Below are 24488 nucleotides of genomic sequence, written 5' to 3'. Positions count from 1 at the left end.
GGTTGTCATTTCCTTCTCCAGCATCATCATAGGGAACTGAAATGCAAAAACAGGAAGTTGAAAGATACCTGGGATAACCGGCAAGTTTGGCTTTGAAGTACAGAATGAAGCAGGGCAAAGGCTGGAGTGGGTAGCTTCTCCAGGGGATCTTCCCAACCCAGGGATTGAACCCAAGTCTCCCGTATTGTAGGGGTTTTTTTTTTTTATCAATTGAGCTGCCAGAGAAGCCCAAGAATACTGGGCCTGTATTTTCTCCAGAGGATCTTCCCAACCCAGTAATTGAACCGGGGTCTCCTGCATTGCAGGCAGATTGTTTACCAGCTGAGCTACCAGGGAAGCCCAATGGCATAAAGTGAAGAGAAAAAGAGTCTTCTCATGAGGATGAAAGAGGAGAGTGAAAATGCTGGCTTAAAACTCAACATTTGGGACTTCCCTGGTGTCCAATGGTTAAGACTCTGTGCTTTCAATGCCAGGGGCACGGGTTCGATTCTGATCAGAGAACTAAGATCCCACATGCTGCATGGCACAGACACTAAATAAATAATTTAAAAATAAAAAACTCAACTTTCAAAAAACTAAGATCATGGCATCCAGTCCCATCACTTCATGGCAAATAGACAGGGATAAAATGGAAACGGAGACAGACTTCATTTTCTTGGGATCCAAAATCACTGGATGGTGGCTGCAGCCATGAAATTATGTTCCTTGGAAGATAAGCTATGACAAATCTAGACGTCATATTAAAAAGCAGAGATATCATTTTGCCAACAAAGGTTCATATAGTCAAAGCTATGGTTTTCCAGTAGTCATGTACGGGTGTGAGAGTTGGAGCATAAGAAGGCTGAGTGCTGAAGAACTGATGCTTTCAAACTCTGGTGCTGGTAGACTCTTTGAGAATCCCCTTGACAGCAAGGAGATCAAACCAGTCAACCGTAAAGGAAATCAACCCTGAATAATCATTGGAAGGACTGCTGCTGAAGATGAAACTCCGATACTTTGGCCACCTGAAGAGAAGACCCTGGTGCTGGGAAAGACTGCAGGCAGGAGAAGAAGAGGGTGACAGAAGATCAGATGGTTAGGCATCACCGACTCAATGGCATGAGTTTGAGTAAACTCCTGGAGATGGTGAAGGACAGGGAAGCCTGGCATGTTGCAGTCCATGAGGTTGCAAAGAGTTGGACATGACTTAGCAACTGAACTGAACTGAATGTACATTACTGATAATTTACAGTGTATTACCTTGCAACTTGCTTTTCTATTAAACGTTATTATTTTAAGTTTTTCCATGTTAAAATGTGTATATCTAGTCTGTTCATTTTAACTTCTTCATAGTATTCAATTGTACGACTAAAAACAGAGTTTATTTCTCCACTGACCTATTACTTATATTCAAATTTTTTTAACTATGAAAAAAAAATCTGCAATATTCTCTATAAGTCTTTTTGTGAGGGAAAAAAAGATAAAAGGGTCCTGTTCTCAAGTCTTGAAGCATTACAAAATTCCTCCCAACAGTGATTATGGAATACAAAGGTTTGTAACAGCTGGTAATACAAAGGTTTTTCACAGATGACATTCAAAGTACGGAAGGATGGTCTAATCAATGTTTGTCAATTTGTTTTAAAATCAAGTTATAGGCTAAAGAAAAGAAATATGAACTAAAAGAGCAGGTAATACAAAAGTGCACATAGTGCATTATGTCATGAGACTTGTTTCAGTTTTATACAAATAACTGTAATATATACTATGTTCAATATAAAACATCCTGTGGTTTTTGATGAAAAAGACTGAAAACACCTGCCAACAGTCAGGGAAGAACTCACAGGAGTAACGTCTGAACTAGAGACAACTAAGGCACGTGGCTAAACTCATGGGCAACTTTGAAGAACAGACACCATCTACTAGTGATAAATATTAAAAATGCAATATATGCTCGACCATAGAAGCCAAGAGACAAGAATAGGAACAAAATGGGAAGGGCACTAGGAGAAGGACAGTAAAAGTCAAGGCACAGGAACGGGACAGTGTGAGGCCAGCCAGGAAATGCTGAATATGCCACTTAGCTGGGGGAGGAAGGGCTGGGAAGGGCCCCGAATGTCATGCCAATGGGCTTTAGACTACTTTACATGGAGGGATGAGGCAATATTTTTCCAAACTGTAGATCGAGAATCAAGAACTCAAATTACTGAGCTATAATCAGCATTTTAAAAAATTAAGTAAAAAGAAAGAAGTCAGAATATATCATATATGAGGGTGATCAGTGTTTCGTGAAACTTTAGTTTCAGATATATGTACATATGAAATTATATCTATTCTGGGTTTTGATGAAAAATGTATTTCTTACTAAGTGGTGTAGTAAAAGGATTTGAAAGCTACTGTCCAGATGAAAGTCATAGAAACCTTATAACTAGGGAGAGAAATGACACTAAATGAAAAGTCATCCATTAACCTCCTAGATGACACTAGCAATTTCGAACCACTTAGAGGCAAGTGACCCTTCACAGGATTTCCCTTTCCTCTGGTTGATGTGTTTGCACTATCCTTTTTGTACTACATGAGGGCCTATCTTCGCAAATGGCTTTCTGAAGATATCAAAGAATATCAAAGGACAAACTCAGAAATAAACTAGCTGTCTCAGTTTTTCCCTTGACATTTTGTTTTTTCTAAAAAGAAAGGATTCTTTAAGAGCATGAAGGAGAAAAATGAACTATATATAAGATATTACTGAATAAATATCTCACAAGGATTTCAAAGCTACCTTCTAAGAAATATTCTTTTTTAAAATTTTAATTAAACTTTTTAACGTCATTATAAATCCATGTGCATGGTTAAGAAATAATACAAAGAGATCTCTCATAACTTTAACCAGTTTCCTCAATGGTAACATCTTACATAGTTATAGTACAACATTACTACCAGGAATGAACAATGATACAATCCACTAATTTTACTCAGATTTCACCAGTTTGACAAGGACTCATTTGTGTTTGTCTGTAGATTAAGTTCTATGCAAGTTTATTCTTTGCACAGATCTATGTAATCACTTTTTGTGTACCAAAGTCAAGATACGGGATCATTTCATCACAAGGATTCCGTGTACTGTCTTTTTATTTTATAAATCCAAACACACTATTACCACAGAAGTCTTAAAGTTCCTCACCCAGATATAAGCCCTTTAACTGAAGATTCCAGTTTAATTCCACTATCCACGCTATTGTCACTCGGCTTATTTAACTTATATGCAGAGTACATCATGTAAAATGCCAGGCTGGGTGAAGCACAAGCTGAAATCAAGATTGCTGGGAGAAATAGCAATAACCTCAGATACGAAGATGATACCACCCTAATGGCAGAAAGTGAAGAGGAACTAAAGAGGCTCTTGATGAAGGTGAAAGAGAAGAGTGAAAAAGTTGGCTTAAAACTCAACATGTGAAAAACTAAGACATTGGCATACAGTCCCATCACTTCATGGCAAATAGATGGGGAAGCAAGGAAAACAGTAAGAGACTTTATTTTCTTGGGCTCCAAAATCACTGCAGATGGTGATTACAGCCATGAAATTAAAAGACGCTTGCTCCTTGGAAGAAAAGCTATGACTAACCTAGACAGCATATTAAAAAGCAGAGGTATTACTTTGCCAAAAAGGTCCATATAGTCAAAGCTATGGTTTTTCCAGTAGTCATGTATAGATGTGAGAGTTGGACCATAAAGAAAGTTGAGCGCCAAACAACTGATGCTTTTGAAATGTGGTGTTGGAGGAGACTCTTGAGAATCCCTTGGACAGAAAGGAGATCAAACCAGTCAATCCTAAAGGAAATCAGTCCTGAATATTCACTGAAAGGACTGATGCTAAAAGTGAAGCTCCAATACTTGGGCCACCTGATGCAAAAAGCTGACTCATTAGAAAAGACCCTGATGCTGGGAAAGATTAAAGGCAGGAAGAGAAGGGGACGACAGAGGATGGGATGGTTGAATGGCATCACCAACTCAATGGACATGAGTTTGAGTAAACTCCAGGAGATGGTGAAGAACAGGGAAGTCTGGTGTGCTGCAGTCCATGAGGTCGCGAAGAGTTGGACACGACTGAGCGACTGAACAACAACCCACACTGTAAGAAACAAACTTGAAACAAACCAACATGCTTATTCTTGGTGTACCTGTCACTTAAGTAATAACTATGACTAAGCAGAAAAGTTTTCCTTTTGTATGTTTAGAGTTTTAAGTTGATAAAATAATGGGGCTGGGTTCCTGGGGTCACAGGATGATATAAGTAAGAATAAGGCTACAGATACATGCTCAGAGTATTTCTCGCAGCTAATAGCTGATACAGAACTGGATGTCCAAATGGTGAGAGGCATTTCTTCTCTGCCTCCCTATACTCAGGGTGAGGAAGGGAATGTACAAGAACAGTACTGAAAAGAGATCCAGAGGGAGGGTGACCAACCATATGGTCTATTCAGAAAGTGGAATTTTCAGTGCTAAAAACAGGAAAGTCCCAAGCAAACTGGGACAAACTGGTCATCTTATCTCAAAGGTTTCTGTCTGTGTTTCCTTAAAGCAGCCAAGCAAATCTTTTTGTTGCTGAAGACTCAGAACCTAGCAATAGGGAAGTGTGGAGGGATAATTTAGAAGAGAATAAGGTGACCATGACACTTTGTGAACACCTGTACATCCGTCTTCCTTTGGCTTACAAAGAAGTTGCCATAGCTGAGTTATACAAACTGATTTTTGAGTTTCATGAAAATGTAATGGAAAGTAATTCTGGCAGATACACATATTTTAAAGACTAGGCTCAAACAGGTTACAGAATTTAAAAAAAGAAAAGACTATCTGTCAAATAAGAGAAAAGCATTTAGCCTCAAAGAGTGGGTGGAATACCAATGCACTGAGCAATTTTATAAATTGGGCACTTCAGCCTTTAAAGAAGTATAATACTTGTTATAATTTCTAAGTTGAGTTACTCGTCCATCTAAGTAAAAAATCTGACTTGTGTTCATTTCTCTTATAGCTAGTTAAAATAAAAGACAGCTGCCTCAGACACAGGAAGGCCAGAACACAGGTGTAAGTCCAAAAGAAGCTTGAAATGTTATATACTTGGAGCAATCTTACTTGTTATAATTTCTAAATTGAGTTACTCGTCCATCTAAGTAAAAAATCTGACTTGTGTTCATTTCTCTTATAGCTAGTTAAAATAAAAGACAGCTGTCTCAGGCACAGGAAGGCCAGAACACAGGTCTAAGTCCAAAAAAGCTTGCAACGTTATGTACTTGGAGCAATCTTCAAGAGCTTAATATGTGCACAAGGTACACTGCTAGGCACAAGCGGACACAGTTTTTACTCTTAAAAAATTTGTAGGATCAAAACAAGGCACAGATGGGCAAAGGGTTCTAATACCATTTACTTAGCACCTTAATAGCAGTGTCAGAAAACTTATGTGGGAACCCAGGTAAGGCAGCCAAGCTCTTCTTGTACAAATCTGACCCTAACTCTGTCCCTCCCCTCCAGGGCCTTATTCCATCTGTTCTTGCCTCTCTCTTGAATCTTAAACTTATCTCTGACTATTGGATCCTTTCCTCAATATGCAAATAACATTGAAGTCTCTTCTGCCTCCATCAACCACCTCAAAAGAATCCAGCCTTGTCCTTCTTAAGGTTATTAATTTAGCAAATAAAAAATTTAAATGTCGACTTAAATATGAAATTTGGATAAATTTGGATAAAAATGGATTTTTTTGGTTGATAATTTGTTTAGTATAAGAATGTTCCATGTACTACTTGGGACATACTTACATTAAAAAATTATTTATTGCACATTCAGCAAACTATGAATAAAATTTCCTCAATAAAGTAAAGGGCATTTATGAAAAATCCAAGGGGTCTAATATTATACTCTATGGTGAAAGACTGAAAGCATCCCCTCTAAGATCTGGAATAAAACAAGGATGCCTGCTTTCACCACTACAATTTAATTTTGTACTAGAAGTTCTAATTAGAGCAGTTAGGGAGAAAATGAAATTAAAAGGTATCCAAAGTAGAAAGGAACAAGTAAAACTAAATACACAGATGACAAGATCCCATATATAGAAAATCATAGAGAATATACACACACCCACTTAAAAGAGTTAATAAAAGAATTAAGTAAAGATGCAGGGTAAGTCAGTTGTATTTCTATACACTAGCAATCAGCAATTCATACAGGAACATAAGAAAATTCCATTCAGTATAGCATCAAAAATAATACTTGGGAATAAATTTAACTGAGAAGGTACAAAACTTGTACACTGAAAACTATTAATATAAAGTGTTGTTGAAACAAATTAAAGACCCAAGTAAACAGAAAGACATCCTGTGTTCATGGGCTAGACGATTTGACATCATGATTGAAAAGATACTAAACATTATGAGTCCCTCAGATCAGATCAGATCAGTCGCTCAGTCGTGTCCGACTCTTTTCGACCCCATGAATCGCAGCATGCCAGGCCTCCCTGTCCATCACCAACTCCCTAGGGAAATGCAAATCAAAACCACAATAAGATATTACTTCACATCCACTAGGATGGCTATTTTTTCAAATAGCAAAGATGCAGAGAAACCGGAACCCTAGTACATTCTGAGGTACTAGGAATGTAAAATGGTATAGCCACCATGGAAGTCTGGAGGTTCCTCAACAAGTTACACACAGAATTAATATATGACTCAGCAATTCATTTCTATATACTTAAAAACATTGAAAACAGGAATTCAAACAAAAATTTATATGTGAATATTCACAACAGCTGATAGAGTTGTCCATCAGCATATGTGACAGACAAAGTGCCTGAAGAACTATGGCCATTGTACAGGAGGCATTGATCAAAACCATCCTCAAGAAAAAGAAATGCAAAATGGTTGTCTGAGGAGGCCTTACAAATAGCTGAGAAAAGAAGAGAAGAGAAAGGCAAAGGAGAAAAGGAAAGGTATACACATCTGAATGCAGAGTTCCAAACAATAGCAAGGAGAAGGAAGTAAGCCTTCTTCAGTGATCAATGCAAAGAAATAGAGGAAAACAACAGAATGGGAAAGACTAGAGATCTCTTCAAGAAAATCAGAATACCAAGGATACATTTCATGCAAAGTGAAAAGTGAAAGCTGTTCAGTCGTGTCTGACTCTTTGTGACCCCATGGACTATATAGTCCATGGAATTCTCTAAGCCAGAATACTGGACTACATAGCCTTTCCCTTCTCCGGGGGATCTTCCCAACCCAGGGATTGAACCCAGGTCTCCTACATTGCAGGCAGATTCTTTACCAGCTGAGCCAATGGGCACAATAAAGGACAGAAACAGTATGGACCTAACAGAAGCAGAAGATATTAAGAGGTGGCAAGAATACACAGAAAGTGAAAGTTGCTCATCATGTCCGACTCTCTGTGACCCCGTGGACTATATAGTCTGTGGAATTCTCCAGGCCAGAATACTGGAGTGGATAGCCTTTTCCTTCTCCAGGGAATCTTCCCAACCCAGGGATTGAACCCAGGTCTCCCACATTGCAGGCAGATTCTTTACCAGCTGAGCCACAAGGGAAGTCCAAGAATACTGGAGTGGGTAGCCTGTCCCTTCTCTAGCAGATCTTCTTGACTCAGGAATCTAACCAGAGTCTCCTCCACTGCAGGTGGATTCTTTATCAACTGATCTATCAGGGAAGCCCAATACACAGAACTATATAAAAAAGATCTTAATGACCCAGATAACCATGATGGTGTGATTACTCACCTAGACCCAGACATCCTGATATGTGAAGTCAAGTGGGCCTTAGGAGGCATCACTATGAACAAAGCTAGTTGGAGGTGATGGAATTCCAGCTGAACTATTTCAAATTCTAAAAGATGATGCTGTGAAAGTTCTGCACTCAAATATGCCAGCAAATTTGGAAAACTCAGCCGTGGCCACAAGACTGGAAAAGATCAGTTTTCATTCCAATCCCAAAGAAAGGCAATGCCAAAGAATGTTCAAACAATCACACAGGTGCACTCATTTCACATGTTAGCAAAGTAATGCTCAAAATTTCTCCAAGCAAGGCTTGTACGTGAACCAAGAACTTCTGGATGTTCAAGCTGGATTTAGAAAAGGCAGAGGAACCAGAGATCAAATTGCCAACATCCACTGGATCGTAGAAAAAGCAAGAGAGTTCCAGAAAAATATCTACTTCAGCTTTACGGACTATGCCAAAGCCTTTGACTGTGTGGATCACAGCAAACTGTGGAAAATTCTTAAAGAGATGGGAATACCACTTGACCTGCCTCTTGAGAAATCTGTATGCAGGTCAAGAAGCAACAGTTAGAACCAGACATGGAACAATGGATTGGTTCCAAATTGGGAAAGGAGTACGTCAAGGCTGTATATTGTCACTCTGCTTATTTAACTTATATACAGAGTACATCACGTAAAATGCCAGGCTGGGTGAAGCACAAGCTGAAATCAAGACTGCTGAGAGAAATAGCAATAAACCTCAGATATGCAGATGACACCGCCCTTATGGCAGAAAGTGAAGACGAGCTAAAGAGGCTCTTGATGAAAGTAAAAGAGGAGACTGAAAAAGTTGGCTTAAAACTCAACATGTGAAAAACTAAGACCTTGGCATACAGTCCCATCACTTCATGGCAAATAGATGGGGAAACAATGGAAACAGTGAGAGATTTTATTTTCTTGGGCTCCAAAATCACTGCAGATGGTGACTACAGCCATGAAATTAAAAGACACTTGCTCCTTGGAAGAAAAGCTATGACCAAACTAGACAGCATATTAAAAAGCAGAGATATTACTTTGCCAAAAAAGGTCCATATAGTCAAAGCTATGGTTTTTCCAGTAGTCATGTACAGATGTGAGAGTTGGACCATAAAGAAGGCTGAGCGCCAAACAACTGATGCTTTTGAACTGTGGTGTTTGAGAAGACTCTTGAGAATCCCTGGGACAGGAGATCAAACCAGTCCATCCTAAAAGAAATCAGTCCTGAATATTCACTGGAAGGACTGATGCTGAAACTGAAGCTCCGATACTTTGGCCACCTGATGCGAAAAGCTGACTCATTAGAAACCTGACGCTGGGAAAGATTAAAGGCAGGAGGAGAAGGGGATGACAGAGGAGGAGATGGTTGGACGGCATCACTGACTCAATGGACACGAGTTTGAGCAAGCCCCGGGAGTTGGTGATAGACAGGGAAGCCTGGTATGATGCAGTCCATGGGGCCGTGAAGCTTTGGACACGCCTGAGCAACTGAACTGAACGGAACTGAACTAATTTACAGCAGCACTACTCACAACAGCTAAAAGGGGTAGAAAACCCAATCCATCAACTGATGAAGAGATAAATCAGATATTGTATATCCATGCAATACAATACTATTCAGCCACAAAAAGGAATGAAGTACTAGTACATGCTATAATAAGCTTCCCAGGTGGCTCAGTGGTAATGAATTCAAGTCAGTGCAGGAGACACAGGTTCGATATCTGGGTCAGGAAGATCCCTTGTAGAGGAAATGGCAACCCACTCCAGTATTCTTGCTTGGGAAATACCATGGACAGAGGAGCCTGATGGGCTACAGTCCATGGGGTTGCAAAGAGTCAAGCATAGCTTAACGACTAAACAACAACAACATGCTATAGTATCAATGAACCCTGAAAATATTACGCTAAGTAGAAGAAGTCAGACACAGAAAGCTGCATATTCCATTTATACAAAATACCCACCACGTATGCAAATCCAGAGACAAAGATTAGTGGCTGTCAGGGTCTGAGAAAGGGGGAAATGTGAAGCGATTGATAAAAGGGTACAGAGTTTCCTTTGGGGGTGAAGAAACTGCTCTGGCATTAGATAGTGATGACAGGCTACACAATACTATCAAGGTACTAAATATCACTGAACTGTACACTGTTTAAAATGGCCAATTTTATGTGCATTTTAGAAAATGTTATTCGTTGTTTATCTGAAATTCAAATTTAACTGGGCATACTGTAATTTATCTGGCAATTCTAGTCCCATTGTAAATCCTGCTCAAGTTTCCCCATCCCTTCAAGGTTCTCAACATATTGCCTCATATTTGTAATCCATTCCTTCAACAGGCGTGCCATCTGGCTTTTTCCATGACAATGTAACTCAAATCGCTATAGTTGGGCTTCCCTAGTGGCTCAGGAGACAAGGGTTCAATCTCTAATCTGGGAAGATCCCACGTGCTGCGGAGCAACTAAGCCCGTGCATCACAGCTATTGAGCCTGTGCTCTAGAGCCTGGGGGCCACAACTACTGAAGCCCGAGAGCTCCAGAGCCTGTGCTGCACAATAAGAGAAGCCACGGCAGTGAGAAGCCTGAGCACTGCAACTAGAGAGGAGCCCCTGACTGCCACAACTAGAGAAAAGCCTGAGCACAACAAAGACCTAGCACAGTCAAAATAAATAAATAAAACAAATTGCTATAGTTAAGGTCATCACTGATGGCCAATTTGCTAAACTGAAGATTTTCTAGTTCTTGCCTTCATTTTCTCTTCCGAGGAACTGAGGATACATACGCTTTACCCTTGGTTTCTGTGCAGTGAAAGGTTAACTCAGTAGGTTTGGAGTATTCAAGTCTTTCACTTTGCAAAGAAATGTCCTGAGAGATAATCTCTATGCCTTTGGAATACAGTGCTTGATAAGACTGTCTTATATGCACCTAAGACCTTGGGCCTTGAGGGCCCTGGTGGCTCAGGCGGTGAAGTGTCTGCCTACAATGTGGGAGACCTGGGTTTGATCCCTGGGTAGGGAAGATCCCCTGGAGAAGGAAATGGCAACCCACTCCAGTACTCTGGCCTGGAAAATCCCATGGACGGAGGATCCTGGTAGGCTACAATCCATGGAGTCGCACTTCACTTTCACTTAAGACCCCGGGCCACACCCAAGGTAAACACCAGGTAGTTTACACTAACAATGTAACTTATGGTGGAATAAGCTGAAAATGTCTTTTGTCTTCTGCTGTAATAAGGTGAATGTCTCCAGGGGCTGGGGACTGAGTAACTAAGGTAAACTGTGTGGGCACTCATTTCACGTCTACATGACTGACCTGCACAAGACCGGAGCTTCCCTGACTGGCAATATCTGTACGTGTTGGCAAACATCATTGCTGGGATTAACTAAGGGCTGTCTGTATGTCTCTAATGGAAAAGACAACTAAAAACTTGTGACGTGTCTCTCCTAGATACTATACTATGTCCCTTTTTCTTTCACCATTTTTAATCTGCATCCTTTCACTATAATAAACTGTAAGTTTTTTCTCTAGTGAGTGGTCTTGGAGAGACCAGACTTACTTCTATGCCCCTATTTTTCCTGATTATCTGTCTTTATCACTGGATCTCTTTGCTTTGACCTTCCTTTAAGTCCTGGTATTCTACTCTTGGTCATCTTTTCCCTCCCTACCTGCAATAACCTACTTTCCACCTGTCCTAGGCAATTTTGCTCATGGTTTTTGCCATCTGACCTCATGCCCAGTTGAGACTCCAGCCTAAACCCTTCTGCCCAGAGGCCCACCTCAGCATGACCAGGGCAGTCTCGGCATTAACTCTTTACCCAAACATGTGTCCTGCTTTTGTCTCAATTTTAGTCGATGACTCTCTATCAGTCTAGGCACTAAAATCTTCATTTTCATTCCCCAAACGAATTAATTAGCAAGTTGTGGTCTTTTCCCCCTCCCAAACATCTCTGAAATTTAAACTTTCCATTCTCATAATTTTGGCCTTCATCATTTCTCATATGAGCTCTTGCACACATTTGTGAAATATTCTCCTTATCTCACACATCCCCACCCCTCAATCTAGTTCTGTCCTGCTTTTCCCCTAACATTTCTAAAACATGGATCTGTCCAAATACTCCCTGACTTAGGACCCTTCAGAGGCACTCCAGCCCCTGTAAACCCAGGCTCTTTAGCAAGGTCATAGGCTTTTGTTACCCAGATATTCTTTTTCTCTCTCTAGCCCCACCCTCTCCCTTCCTTCTACACCCAACTCTCCAACGACCAACCATTCTTAATTCCCTGATCACTCACTGAACATTATTATGTACCAGGACCCACTGTCCTAGGCACTGGAGATAAATTCTAGACAAAGTTAACTCAAGGGCCTACTTTCCAACAGGGAAATCAACAAATAAAGAAAGAATAATTTGTTAATGCTGAATGCAATGGGGAAAACACCTAAAGGTGACAAGGCATGATCAAAGGCCAGTGGGGTAGTTTTAGCTAGCATGGATGGGGAAGTGACCTTTGAGGGGAAACCTAAGTAACAGTGGGAGGAGTCCATTTTAAAAGTTTTCACAGACCGCATTTATAAAAATTATTTGTATTAAGTTTCTCACATATATCCATTCTTCTTATGTCTGTGGCTCTAATACAAACCTCAATCTCCCTAGACTTCCTATTATGGGAGTAATACATTTCCTTCTTGTTGGAGCTGCTTGCCATGAAAAACATTCTTCTACCTGGTCATCAGATTTGGGAACCACTGGCCCAAAAGGCACTCATATAATTCTACTCTCCTAGGTCCAATTTTAGGAAGAAAATATCCCTCGGAAAGGGGTTAGGGAGAATTATGCAAGAGAAGTAGAAATGCAGAAGAGGGAGCTAAGGGAAAGATATTAAGCTAATTCTGAAGTGGCTCTTTAAAACAGGAACCAACCAAATCTAAAGGAAAATGAAAAGGACTTTAATTCTAGGGGGTGTGAAGAAAACATGCGTGGGGGAAAAACGATGATGTACAAGATAAGCTGTAGAAGATTCTTACTTTAAAACAAAACATAAGAAAACCATTTTTTAAGAATTAGCTTTAGACAATGCCTGACTATACTTTTATCCTAAAAATTCAAAGCAATCATGAGATGAGGCTAGTAAACAGAAAGGAAAATAAGGAGTTTTTTGATTTTAAGATGTTTATTATTTACTTGTACAAATTAGCAACTTACACAACTGGACTAAGTTATAATTAATTCACAGTAATGTACACTAGCTTCTGTCTGCCACAGACAGGGTACAACTTAATCTCAACAGATGATTTTATTACCAAATCTACATTCTGGCTTTTGCAACTGTTTCACAATACCTGGTACAGTGCATGTCTACAGCATTAATGAGTAGAAATGACCCTGAAGGCCCTCAGAGAGCAGAGGTGAACACCTTCTCATGGAGAAATGCCAGTTTTTCTAAGCGAGTTCGTTTCAGTAGTGGGAGCCATTCCCAGTGAGATAACTCCACCACTCGGTACCCAAGTTGATTCAGCTGCCGCCTCTTCATATTATGCAGTCCGAGCAGATCCCTGGAACCATAGCAATACTGGTTCCTGTTTGTCAACTGAATAGCCAGCTTCACTTGTGGGGCCTGCAAGCAGGTCGCGGGGGATAGGTCAGCCATCTCTATGGCCCCCAATCTGTCTACCTTATTGCAAAGGGAACTTCCCACAGGTTTAGCCGTCTCCTCTAATTTCAAGGGCTGCTGCCCACTGTCTGACTCAATTTCCCCCTGGGAATGCCCTTTTGATTTCCCTTTTAGTAGCTGATTCATCAAATCATCGGTAAGGCTGACTCCCACATGCTTAAGCCTTAACTTGGCTACATCTTCAATTGGTATGGCTTCTCTGTTAAATGGTAATGGCTTCATGTTAACATCAAGCTGAACCTCTAAATCAGAAGATCGGGTATGAGGCAAAATCATATGGTGTTTGACATACTGGGGCCCACCCAACATGGTCTCAAGTAAAAAAAGAGCTTCTAGGAATTCAGGTTTTGAGTTCATATCCTTCCTTGCTAAATTCCATAGCATTTCTGACCCCTCTTGCTGAAGCTGAGAACTAAGACGATTGCCTCTGTAATCTGGACATTCAATGCCAACTGTACCATCAAGAGTATACAGCTCCTTGGTGACCTCAAACTTACTTCTCTCCTGAGCTAACCTGACAAACCCTGGACTCAAAGCGAAATCTATGAGCTCTACTGGAAAGTACTCAGAAAATGCCAGGCCCAGCAAGCACGTGAGCAGGTGTTCTGGGTATCGATTGAACTCAAGCATCTTTCTGTGAATCTCATTTATCAGGCTAGAATAAAACTCTTCTGCATTGGGTGGCTTATAATTCAGAGTTCCAAATGACCACAGAATCTTGGCAACATCTTTACTTCGACAGTATGCTACCCTAGGAGGCAAAGAAGCAGCCACAGCATTCATTACCCTTTCATCCAGGAAGCGTAATGCCGAGCAGGCAAGAGTCAGGTGCATGACACCCTGAACTCCCAGGGAAGGAATTCGCTGAGGAGCAATCTGTCCAAATTGCTTCATGAAATTTACGTGATCCACATGAGTGAAACGGAACATTTTAAGAATATTCACTAAGGCATAACTACTCAGATGCTGCATGTCAGCACAAGCCAGATCTCCAAATTTCCGCATGACAAATTCAGAGAGACTACTACTCGACTTAAAAAACCCCAAACAGATTGTACCAATCTCTTCTAAATTGATCAAATCTATATACTTGAGGATCAATGATTCTAGTTTTTGCATTAGATCCTGGGGTGCCTGACGACTTTCACCTATAATATAAATTAAGTGAATCAGCTGGGACAAGGATAGATCTTTCCAGTGCAAATTAAGATAACTAAAAAAGATCTTTAAAAACCGAGGTACTCTGTGTCCCAAGTACCGCCAGAGGTCAGCCACCAAGAGAAGTTGATCCAGACTCATTTCCCATACCTTATGGCAAAAGTGTGTTTCAAACACATCTAGCATTGAATGGGAATGAGGAATTCCTAAACTGACAAAAGCTTTCAAAATATTGATCAGATCTGGGGCATCAAAGAGATGTATGTTTTTCACACTCAGCTGGCAGAGCAGAGCAAAGCTGGTACTGGACAGCAAAACAGGATGTTGCTCTGCAGGCAAAGAACTCAGCTTACAGAAATAGTCAACAATAATTTGAGGCTGGAGATTATCTTGATAAACGGTGACTTTGTGCAAAATTAGTTCACCTTCTGAAACTGACAGAGGTTGACAAGTCTCAGATCTGTTATAGCTGTGAAGCTGATATTCTGGTCTTAGCTGGAGGAAAACTCGAGGGTCTTCAAGGGAATCAAAAGTTTCTATATCCTCTTCATCAATTTTCATGGCCCTGGGTGAGTGCAGGTTCAATGTGCTGGCCTTAGAGGCAGAAGCCCTGCTGAATTCCAAACCTGGGAGGGTACTGCCGGTTGTCAGAAGCCTCCAAGAAGCAGAGGTGTTACAAATGTTAACTTTTCTGGCAAGACAGCAGAGGCTGTTTTCTGGAGAGTCCTGTCCTTTGTGCCATATGTAGCTTCTCATATTCCACCATGCCATACTTTGGGTTGCACTGTAGGTAAAAGGACTGCAAAATGTCCAATATCTTATAGGTTTTAACAGCTGGAGAATGGCTGCCATTCTGGTGTCAGTACTGATCATTCTAGCAGTCAGAGCACAGTCCTCACATGTCTGACCAAGTAATTTCTTGTTTATATGGTTCTTGATTAGAGCTGGTTGGGAAGGTGTTCCACACAAAGTGCCTGGAAATCTTCGGCATATCACAAGAGCCATGGATCACAAATGACTGGGCCAGAATTGGTGCCAGATACTGAAAAAAGGGTAGATGAAGAATAAGTGGCTTCCACCTATCTTAATACTAAAATTTACACACTATAAGACATGGATTAAAACTATACCACTGTCCACTCAAGTAAGTTCAATGTTAGTGAATGCCCAAACCACAAGACAGCATACATCAAGGAAAAACCCCATGTACCCTGCATAAAGGCACAGGAGAACCCCAAACCTAGGGTACCATTGAGCAGTTCTTTGGACTGCTCCTCAGTTTAAATTTCCTCTGTCCTCTGGCCAGACTTTCTTTACAGTTAGAGGCAGCTGTTGCACTAAAATCCAACAGGAATGAGGAAAGCAGATTTCCAAAAAGAAAGCTAAGAACAGAAATAAGCAATCTATTCCACCTCTTTGATATCAGCACAATTATACCCACAATAACCCCCCACCCCATTCCTCCTTTTGATTACAGAATTCAGTTGTTTTAATGCTACTTCTGTACCTTGTAGAAGATGCCTAATCTCCTCTCAAGGCCTACAAGAGTCTGAATCACTATCACAGAGCAGTCACTGACTTGGGAAGTAAACTTGAAAACTCACTCACAAGGAATGAAATAGTACCATTTATAGAGATGTGGATAGACCTAGAGACAGTCCAGGTGAAGTCAGAAACAGAAAAACAAATGTCATGTAATATCACTTATATGTGAAATCCAGAAAAATGGTACATACAGATGGGCTTATTTGCAAAGGAAAAACAGAGATACAGATGTAGAAAAATTTATGGATACCAAGGTGGGGGGAGTGGGAGATGGAAAGAATTGGGGGACTGGGAGTGAAATATATACAATATTATGTATAAAATAGATAACTAATGAAAATCTACTGTATAGCACAGGGAACTCTACTCAATGCTCTGTGGTGACCTAAATAGGAAGGAAAACTAAAAAAGAGGGGATATATGTATACTGATTCACTTTGCTGTACAGCAGAAACTAACACAACATTGTAAAGCAACTATACTCCAATAAAAATCAAAAAGAAAAATTCAGCTACTCCAAATACCCCCCCACCCCTAAAAAAAAAGCAACCCCGAAAAACTCAAGCACTTTGGTGGGGGAGGGTAGAAGGCCTAGGCCCTGCTCACCATCAATTCATGGGTGAGACACAAAGAGCATTTCCAAGCTGGGCTCAGGGAACACCAATTCATGCAACTGCCCTGCTGATAAGGGGAGCAGCAGAGCTTTCCTCTGGAGGAGGCATATTAGCAATGCTTCCAGTGAGTCAGGTGTTGATTATTCTGCCTGAGAGCAGCACAAGTTCTACTTTTCTTCTACAGCAGAAACCATGACAGGCTATGAAAATGACTCTGCCATACTCTTGCTTTCAATGCTTACTGTCTCTCCTTCTGCTTGAGAAATGCCAAGGCCTCACAAGCAAAACTCAGGGAGCCCTAAGATGCCAAGATATGGACCAGACACAGCTCATGATGCAGAAAATCCCATGAAGGTTCTGAAGGTGCCAGAATGATTTTTTGAAATGCCTAAGCAACTCCCCTGTCAGTCCCTTCCTTCCGGAGCCCATAGCATAAGAAACAGAGGACTGCAGGGCAGGTTAGAGGCTTTTTTCAAGTAGCCCAGCCACACAGGCTTCTCTGGATGGCAGGAAGGTATGCTCCTAATTTCTTTGTGAACCAAAACAGAATTCTTTCACACCAAATCTTTATACACTTAGTTCCATACTGTGGCCTGTGAACCATTCTCCCACCAAGTTTCAATCTGTGGGTCCAGATGCTATAGATCCAGTGTTAGCAAACTATGGCCCGGAGCCCAAATCCAGCCCTCATCTGTTTTTGTAAGTAAAGTTTTAACATTGCCAGGCTATTTGTTAAATGCTTTAAATGCTGTCTATGGAGGCATTCTCACTACAAGAGCAGAGTTGAGTAATTCTAGCAGAGAATATATGGCTTGCAAAGCATAAAATATTTACTATCTGGCCCTTTACAGAAAAAGTTTGCTATAGACCATTAGCTTACTCCTATGAATGCAAATGGCCAACTTTTCAAAAATTAGAAGACATCAGGAAAATAGTACTGAAGTGATTTTTTTTTCTTTAACATTTGATACTTAAAGATGATACTTTTTTTCTTTAACAGATGATACTTAAAGATTTATGCCTCAAAACGGAATCTCAATTAACACTGCACCTCAGGTATGGTGGGAACAAAGGAGAAACCAAGTAATGGAACTCTTTAGTTGACAGAACAAGGCTTTTAAGAGTACCTGTTTTGGAACCTGTTGTGGACACGACTGAGCAACTGAACTGAAGTGAACTGAACTGAATCTAAATTTAGGTCAGCGTAACGTCCAACCAAAGCAATTGTTCAAAGTCCTCCTTCTCATCTTGAGAACTAGATCTGAAGAAATAACTTTCATAAAAAGACAAATTTTTTTTTTATAATAACAAAAAAACTGAAAATCCATGTCTTTTCGGAAGGAGTAACCTGGTTTACAGAATAAGCATGTGTCAGGCATCAACACATGGAAAGATTTATACAAATAGTCGGTGGAACAAACAGAACAAGTGACATCACTTAAAATACACCTATATAAAAGGAAAGTATATAGCTATTAGGAGACTTTCTGCTACACCTTTGACAAATTAACTTTTTCTCCTTTTTAGTAGGATTAAAACTGTTAAATAGAAGAATACATAGATTAATTTAACAAATACTTTTATAACTAATACAACTTTAAAAGCACATTATTTAAGTAACTTCAATTAATATCATCTAAGATTACTTAATGAGATTAGTGTATGTGGTCCTGAAATGAAGAACCATTTCTTGCATCATCAATGCTTGACTGGTATAGATCCAGTGTTTTGAATTATGTGGCTCTTTCTGATTTGCAAAAATACAGGTTAAGGGACTTTCCTGGTGGTCCGATGATTAAGACCCCATGCTTCCAATGCAGGAGTTGCATGTTGGATCCCTGGTCTGGGAACTAGGATCCCACAAGAACAAGAGCCACAACTGTTTTAGGGTCTCTACTGTGCCAAGCCCTGAATAAGCAGTTTCATCTGCATCAGTTCCAATTCTTACCTTTTTGCAAGGTAGGTTTTTATATCTCCATATTGTTGATAAGGAAAAAGAGTCTTCACAAGATTAAGAAACCTGATGAAGATTACACAGCTAAGGGACAAAATGGGGTTTGACATCAAAGATTATCTGATTCCAAATCCCACATTGTTAGTGTATTGGAGAGACAAAATGGGAGGTCAGATTTCAGACAGGAGGGTGGGGGCAGGGGGAGCAAATAATGTATAGGGTTTCCAGGTGCCAGGAAGCTGGAGTGTTAGAACTGGAGGGTTAGGTAAGCTCAAAAGCCCCTCATACCTTTAACAGTCTAAGATCCTAGCTATCACTAGTAATTACTACTTATAAAAAGAACAAAAAGAAGACATCAAAGACAAAAATCTACATGAAGGAATGAGTTTACAAGATGCCCCAGTATCAAGGTAAGGAGAACTATCATAATTGAAGATGTGAAAGTTGGCAAGAGAGATATGGAATCCGGAATTTACAGTTCAACATAGAAGGGAAGTAAAGAGAAACCCCAGGAATAATGATAAAGATTCCAGGACTACAGCTGTGAACAGACACAAAGAGCAACTAGTTTATGCTAGAAGAGATGAATATTACACAGGAGAGGAGACTGACATTTCTGATGGATAATCTGAGGATAAACAAGTAATTTGTTTAGTCACTAAGTTGTTGTGTCCGACTCTTTTGCAACCCCATGGACTGTAGCCAGCCAGACTTCTCTGTCCATGGGATTTCCCAGCTAAGAACATGGGAGTGGGTTGCCATTTCCTTCTCCAGGGGATCTTCCCAACCCAGGGATCGAACCCACGGCTCCTACATTGGCAGATGACTTCTTTACTGCTGAGCCAATAAGTAATAGGTAGATGGAAAACCAAGCCAATAAGAGCAACAAAAATTATTAACTCCAAACAATACAAAAAAGTTGTACAAGAATTTTTATATTATACTCCTTGCTCAGCTGTAAATAATATTTACATAATCTTACTAACATAAACCTTGAATATCCGTTTAAACAAAAATTTTGAGCAAACTATACTGGGAGGTTAAAGGGAGGGGAAAAAGAGGGAAACTGAACAGTAACACAAGAGACCTAGAGCATCCAAGTCCATAACAAAGAAGTCAAAAGATTTTATGGACATAGAGATGTTCTAGAAATCAAGAAATAGAAATACAAATGTTATTTATTTAGAGTACACCAATGAATACCAAAAGAAACAAACAAATAGTTGAAAAGTGTCTCTGGAGAACAAAAATGGAGTTAATACTTAGTGTTATAAGATCTGTCAAACTATTTGCCTTTTTTTTTTTTTGCCACGCCATGCAGCTTATGAAATCTTAGTTCCTGAACCAGGGATTGAACCTGCGGTGTGGGCAGTGAAAGCTCCAAGTCCTAACCACAGTGCCACCAAGGAATTTAACTATATAAGCCATGCACACATATAACTTTGAAAAAATTAAATTTACAAAAAGGATGTTCTAACAAGAAACTGTTCTTCAAGAAGACAACCCGTGAATAGATAAAGTAACCTAAATACTCAAGAAAAAGGTTGAAAAGTTATTTTCAGTACAAGCACTTCCTACTGTCTGTAGAACTTCTCTATGGATGCCCAGTAATGAACGATGACAAACTAATCTTAGAGCCATGCAGACACAAACTGCAAATGGCAAACAGTTAGCTACTCACTTTTCTGCCATGCAACTTTTAGCAGAGACACTATATCTGCTGCTGCTAAGTCGCTTCAGTCATGTCCGACTCTGTGAGACCCCATTGATGGCAGCTCACGAGGCACCCCCCCGTCCCTGGGATTCTCCAGACAAGAACACTGGAGTGGGTTGCCATTTCCTTCTCCAATGCAGGAAAGTGAAAAGTGAAAGTGAAGTCGCTCAGTCGTGTCAGACTTTGCGACCCCATGGACTGCAGCCTACCAGGCTCCTCCGTCCATGGGATTTTCTAGGCAAGAGTACTGGAGTGGGGTCCCATTGCCTTCTCCTACACTATATCTGCGTATACAGAAATGAAATACAACCACTTTAGAAGATGAGTAATGAGTAGTGTAGAGAAGAAAAGGGAAGAAACACAAGGAAGATATAGAATGAATAAAGCAGAAGAGTGGGGAGAAAAGGCACTACAAAGAAAAAGAGGCCAGGATGTTTTGCCTAGAGACAAACACAGAGGAGAGTTAGTTCCTCCTTATTTAAGGGTTCCCAAAGAATCCATAAGAAAGCTGGAAAGAGAACACTAAGAGATGCCCAATTGGTTAACTCCTCATGTCTCCTCTAAAGGTTCAAATTTATGTGACATCATTTCACAAAGTCCCTTTCCTAGCGTAAATGCCCCAAGGATACTCCCCTCCCCATCTCCTCTTTAGGGGTCCTAAAGAACCAGAGTGGAGCCTTAGACACCACTGGACCAACCACGGCTGTTCTGAAAGACACTGCCCAAACCACCCTGAATGATGTGATTTCACAAGAGCGAGAAATCTTACCTTTCCACCTTCCAGGTACAGGTCTGAGCAAGGCCGAATAGCTTCGTTTTAAACTACAGTCCAGAAGTTAGAGGAGGGGAGCCAGGCGGAGGAAGGCAGCCATGCTAACTGTAGATTAAGTATATGACACCCTCAGCATATTCAATTTACCAGATACCAGATCTCAATTCTGATTTGATTCTTTTGCTAGAAAAACTTAACCCACTTATGTCCTGATAAAATTCTAAAATTACCACAAATAAAGGGATACTTCAAACTCCACTTTCGTCTTATCAAATAATGTGTTGAGTAGTCCTGAGAATTAAAAAAACAAAAAACTGATTTTCTCTCGGCGCTGGAGTCTACGAGAGGATTGACAAAATCCCAACAGGTAAAGTATCTGCATCCACAATCATGTGAAAACATTTCCAAACAAACAGTTCAAGTACCTATCACTTTTAGGACAACCAAATATTTGATTTTATCGGTTTTCCTATATTTGCAAGACTGCATAGTATGGTATTTCAGAAAAGTGAAGGGGAAACATCAGAATTCTTTGGTATCAAAGTTGACTTATTTGCATGCCGAACGATAAGGCCTTACTGGGGACCTGAAAATATAAACTTATGAATGGGGAAGAAAACCATACTGACAAATTAAATTAGGCCTGTATAACAGCCAAATGCCTTGCTTTTTCAGTTGTATTATGTAGCATGGAGTTTTTCAATTTTATTCTGGTCTACCAGGCAGTAGCAAATTCATCCCAGAGCTTGCCTAAGGCCATTCAGAGCACTGAGTCACAAAATCTAGGCGACTCACAGAATGTGAGTAAAGCACAGAAAACATAAATTCAGATTCCAGCAGCAACAAATGACTAAAGCACAGAGGTTATAGTGCTCCAACTCCACAGGATGAAGAACCTCCAGGAGTCTGCTCTAAGTGGGTAATGAAGCGTCACCTGAGGAGGCCCATGAATATAACTGGTATGGAGAGGCCCCAAAGCTCCCAGAGTTAGCAGAGAAGAGCTGTGTCATGGTTTGTACAGAAAGAAAAATGGCAATTATTTTTCTTATCCCCAGACATAAAAAAACGGAGGGAGATACCCATAATATCCTTAGGCTTGTGTAACCAGAAACTATCTGTTTAAAAAAAAAGGCGGGGGGAGGGTATATATCTCGTATTGCTATTTACTGAAGACTCAACCTGTCCCAGGTACTAAGCAAATACCGCAGGGCCTTGCTACTAAAAGTGCAGCCTGTGGAGGAACAGCATCAACCTCACCTGGAAAATGGTGAGAAACGCAGAATCTCGGGTCCCACCCCAGACTTATAGACTCCAAATCTCCAAATTTCCAGGTGAATCGCATACATTGAAGTGGGATAAGAGGAGCGGCAAAATATTTCATTACGTTCTCACAAAAGCCCTGTGAAACAAGTACTGTTATTCGTCTCACAGAGGAAAAATCAAGGTATAAGTAAGAAGTGGTAGTGGTAGTCGTTTAGACCTGTCCGACTCTTTGCGACCCCATGGACTGTAGCCTGCTAGGCTCCTCTGTCTATGTAATTCTCTAGGCAAAAATACTGAAGTGGGTTGTCAATCTCTTCTCCAGGGGATCTTCCAGACCCAGGGATTGAACCCGGATCTCCTACATTGCAGGCAGATTCTTTACCATCTGATCCATAAGCCGCTTACCAAAGGCCACAGGACTCCAGGTATCCGAGGTTCTCCCTAGAGCTGGGCCTGGGGAGCTCAGGCCTGGAAGCGCGGCCCAACTCGGCAGGGAGCGCCGCCACGGCCTCCTCCCCGGCCGCCGTCACTCACCTGAGCTTGGCGAGTGCGGGCGACGCAACAGCACTCGCCACTCTCGCAGGCTGCGGAACCACGAAGACTCCTCCGGCTTCACCCTGGCCTCACAGCCCCCACTTCCGGTGAGCTGCCCGCTACTTCCGGTTGCTGATCGAGTGACGGGTGCGGCCGAGGCTCAAAAGACTCTGTCAGCGTTTTCCAAGGACGTTTTTCCACGGGAAGACGTCACTGCGGAGCCAGGACCTGCGGAGGGAAAACCCCCGCAGTGGACGGATCGCTGTGGAAGTCACTGAATAGCCTAGATACAGGTTCGAATCTCAAACCGCTACTCAGGGTTCTATGGCCTTGGCGAAGTCCTGTAAATTCTCTAAGCCAGATTTCTCGTCTGCACAGAGTGCTCTCAGGAGGAGAGTTAGTGATGGATAGACGAACCTGTTAGGAGAGATGGATTTGAAGAGGTGGTTGAGGCGGCCAGAGCTTTGGCAGATGAGCCAGGGTGATCTTCCACCTCCTCAAGTAGCGGGGCTCCCACCTGAGTGAGTATGGGCAATTAGGCAGGGAAGAGACTCTCGGGACTTCCAGGAGGACTTGGCAGCAGACGGCCCTTACTTTGAGGCACTGGAGACTGCTGATCAGGGTGGTCACACCTCGTCGGTGCCTTAAAGGGCTGTGAGGGGGACCTGAGGAATGGTGCTCCCTCCAGGGCACCATCTTGACAGGTAAACAAAATCAATGTAAGGAGGACACTTCACTGCGAGTGGCAAGCCTGGCATCCCAACTCCTGAGCTCTGTGGAGCGCACTGTTTGCCTCAGGGTGCGCATTTGAGGCCCTAGACCACTGACACCCCTTCTCAGAGAATGTTCTCTCACTGAAGCCAGATCACTGAGTTGCTGATTATGACCATCCTTGCCAGCAGAACCGAGAACGAGCCTAGGAGATGAAATAAACCGTAATTTCTCCTCAGCAGCTGTGACAACCCGTTCCTCTTTGCCAAATACTCAACTTCTCAGCCTCCCTTGAAGTGGGAAGAGCATCCGATTCAGTTCCAGCCCACAAAATTTAAAGGGATGAAAAAAAAATTTTAAGGGAAGGATGGTGGGAAGTTTCTGGGAAAGCATTTACTTTTTTGATAAAGTGCTGCTGCCTCAGTCAATTCACAGAACTGTGACTGCAGCCTTGTGGCATGGAGAGAACAACATGCAAAGGATGGGAGGAGGATGAAAAGTCTAGGTCCTTGATGAACCCAACATCTCTGACACTTAGAGCATACTTATGTCCAGACTGTATCAGGTGAAGAAAAATAAACCACTCTTTGGGGTCCTGTAAATCAGGTTGTGTTACTTGTGGCAGAGTACATTAATTGAGGAGCTTTGTGAGCCTAACCAAAGGAATTATAAACATGCTTGAAGCACTTGAAGCACACGTGGGTCCCTTCTGTCTTTGGAGCCACACTACTAATTACAAACTGATTTTTAGCCTTCATATCTATATGTTCTGCCCTCACACGTGGGCTAATCAGGATGCTC

General features: G+C 41.3%; 2 protein-coding genes across 8 annotated transcripts in view; both read right to left on the bottom strand.

Moving 5' to 3' along the window:
- UBOX5 (U-box domain containing 5) overlaps positions 1-23100 on the bottom strand; it is a 46682-nt gene extending 23582 nt beyond the window's left edge. For 4 of the 7 annotated variants that reach the window (XM_005893945.3, XM_070381312.1, XM_005893947.2 and 1 more), the window contains exon 1: positions 21177-21287. The gene's annotated coding sequence lies outside the window, so the exon portion shown is untranslated. Of the gene's footprint in view, positions 1-21176; positions 21288-22976 lie in introns of those variants that run through there. The other 3 variants (XM_070381309.1, XM_070381310.1, XM_070381311.1) reach the window with 2 other exon arrangements.
- FASTKD5 (FAST kinase domains 5) lies at positions 12903-23008 on the bottom strand. The gene is made up of 3 exons (XM_005893944.2): positions 22977-23008; positions 21177-21284; positions 12903-15622 (listed from the first exon to the last, which is right to left on the bottom strand). The coding sequence occupies exon 3, from the start codon at positions 15583-15585 to the stop codon at positions 13144-13146; it is 2442 nt and encodes an 813-aa protein (XP_005894006.2). The 5' UTR covers positions 15586-15622; positions 21177-21284; positions 22977-23008; the 3' UTR covers positions 12903-13143.
- Positions 23101-24488: the final 1388 nt, after the last annotated feature.

This window comes from Bos mutus, chromosome 13 (genome assembly GCF_027580195.1).
Source record: "Bos mutus isolate GX-2022 chromosome 13, NWIPB_WYAK_1.1, whole genome shotgun sequence".
Taxonomy (NCBI): domain Eukaryota; kingdom Metazoa; phylum Chordata; class Mammalia; order Artiodactyla; family Bovidae; genus Bos; species Bos mutus.
Note: the sequence above shows the minus strand (reverse complement) of the source record. Positions and strands in the feature narration are given on the sequence as shown.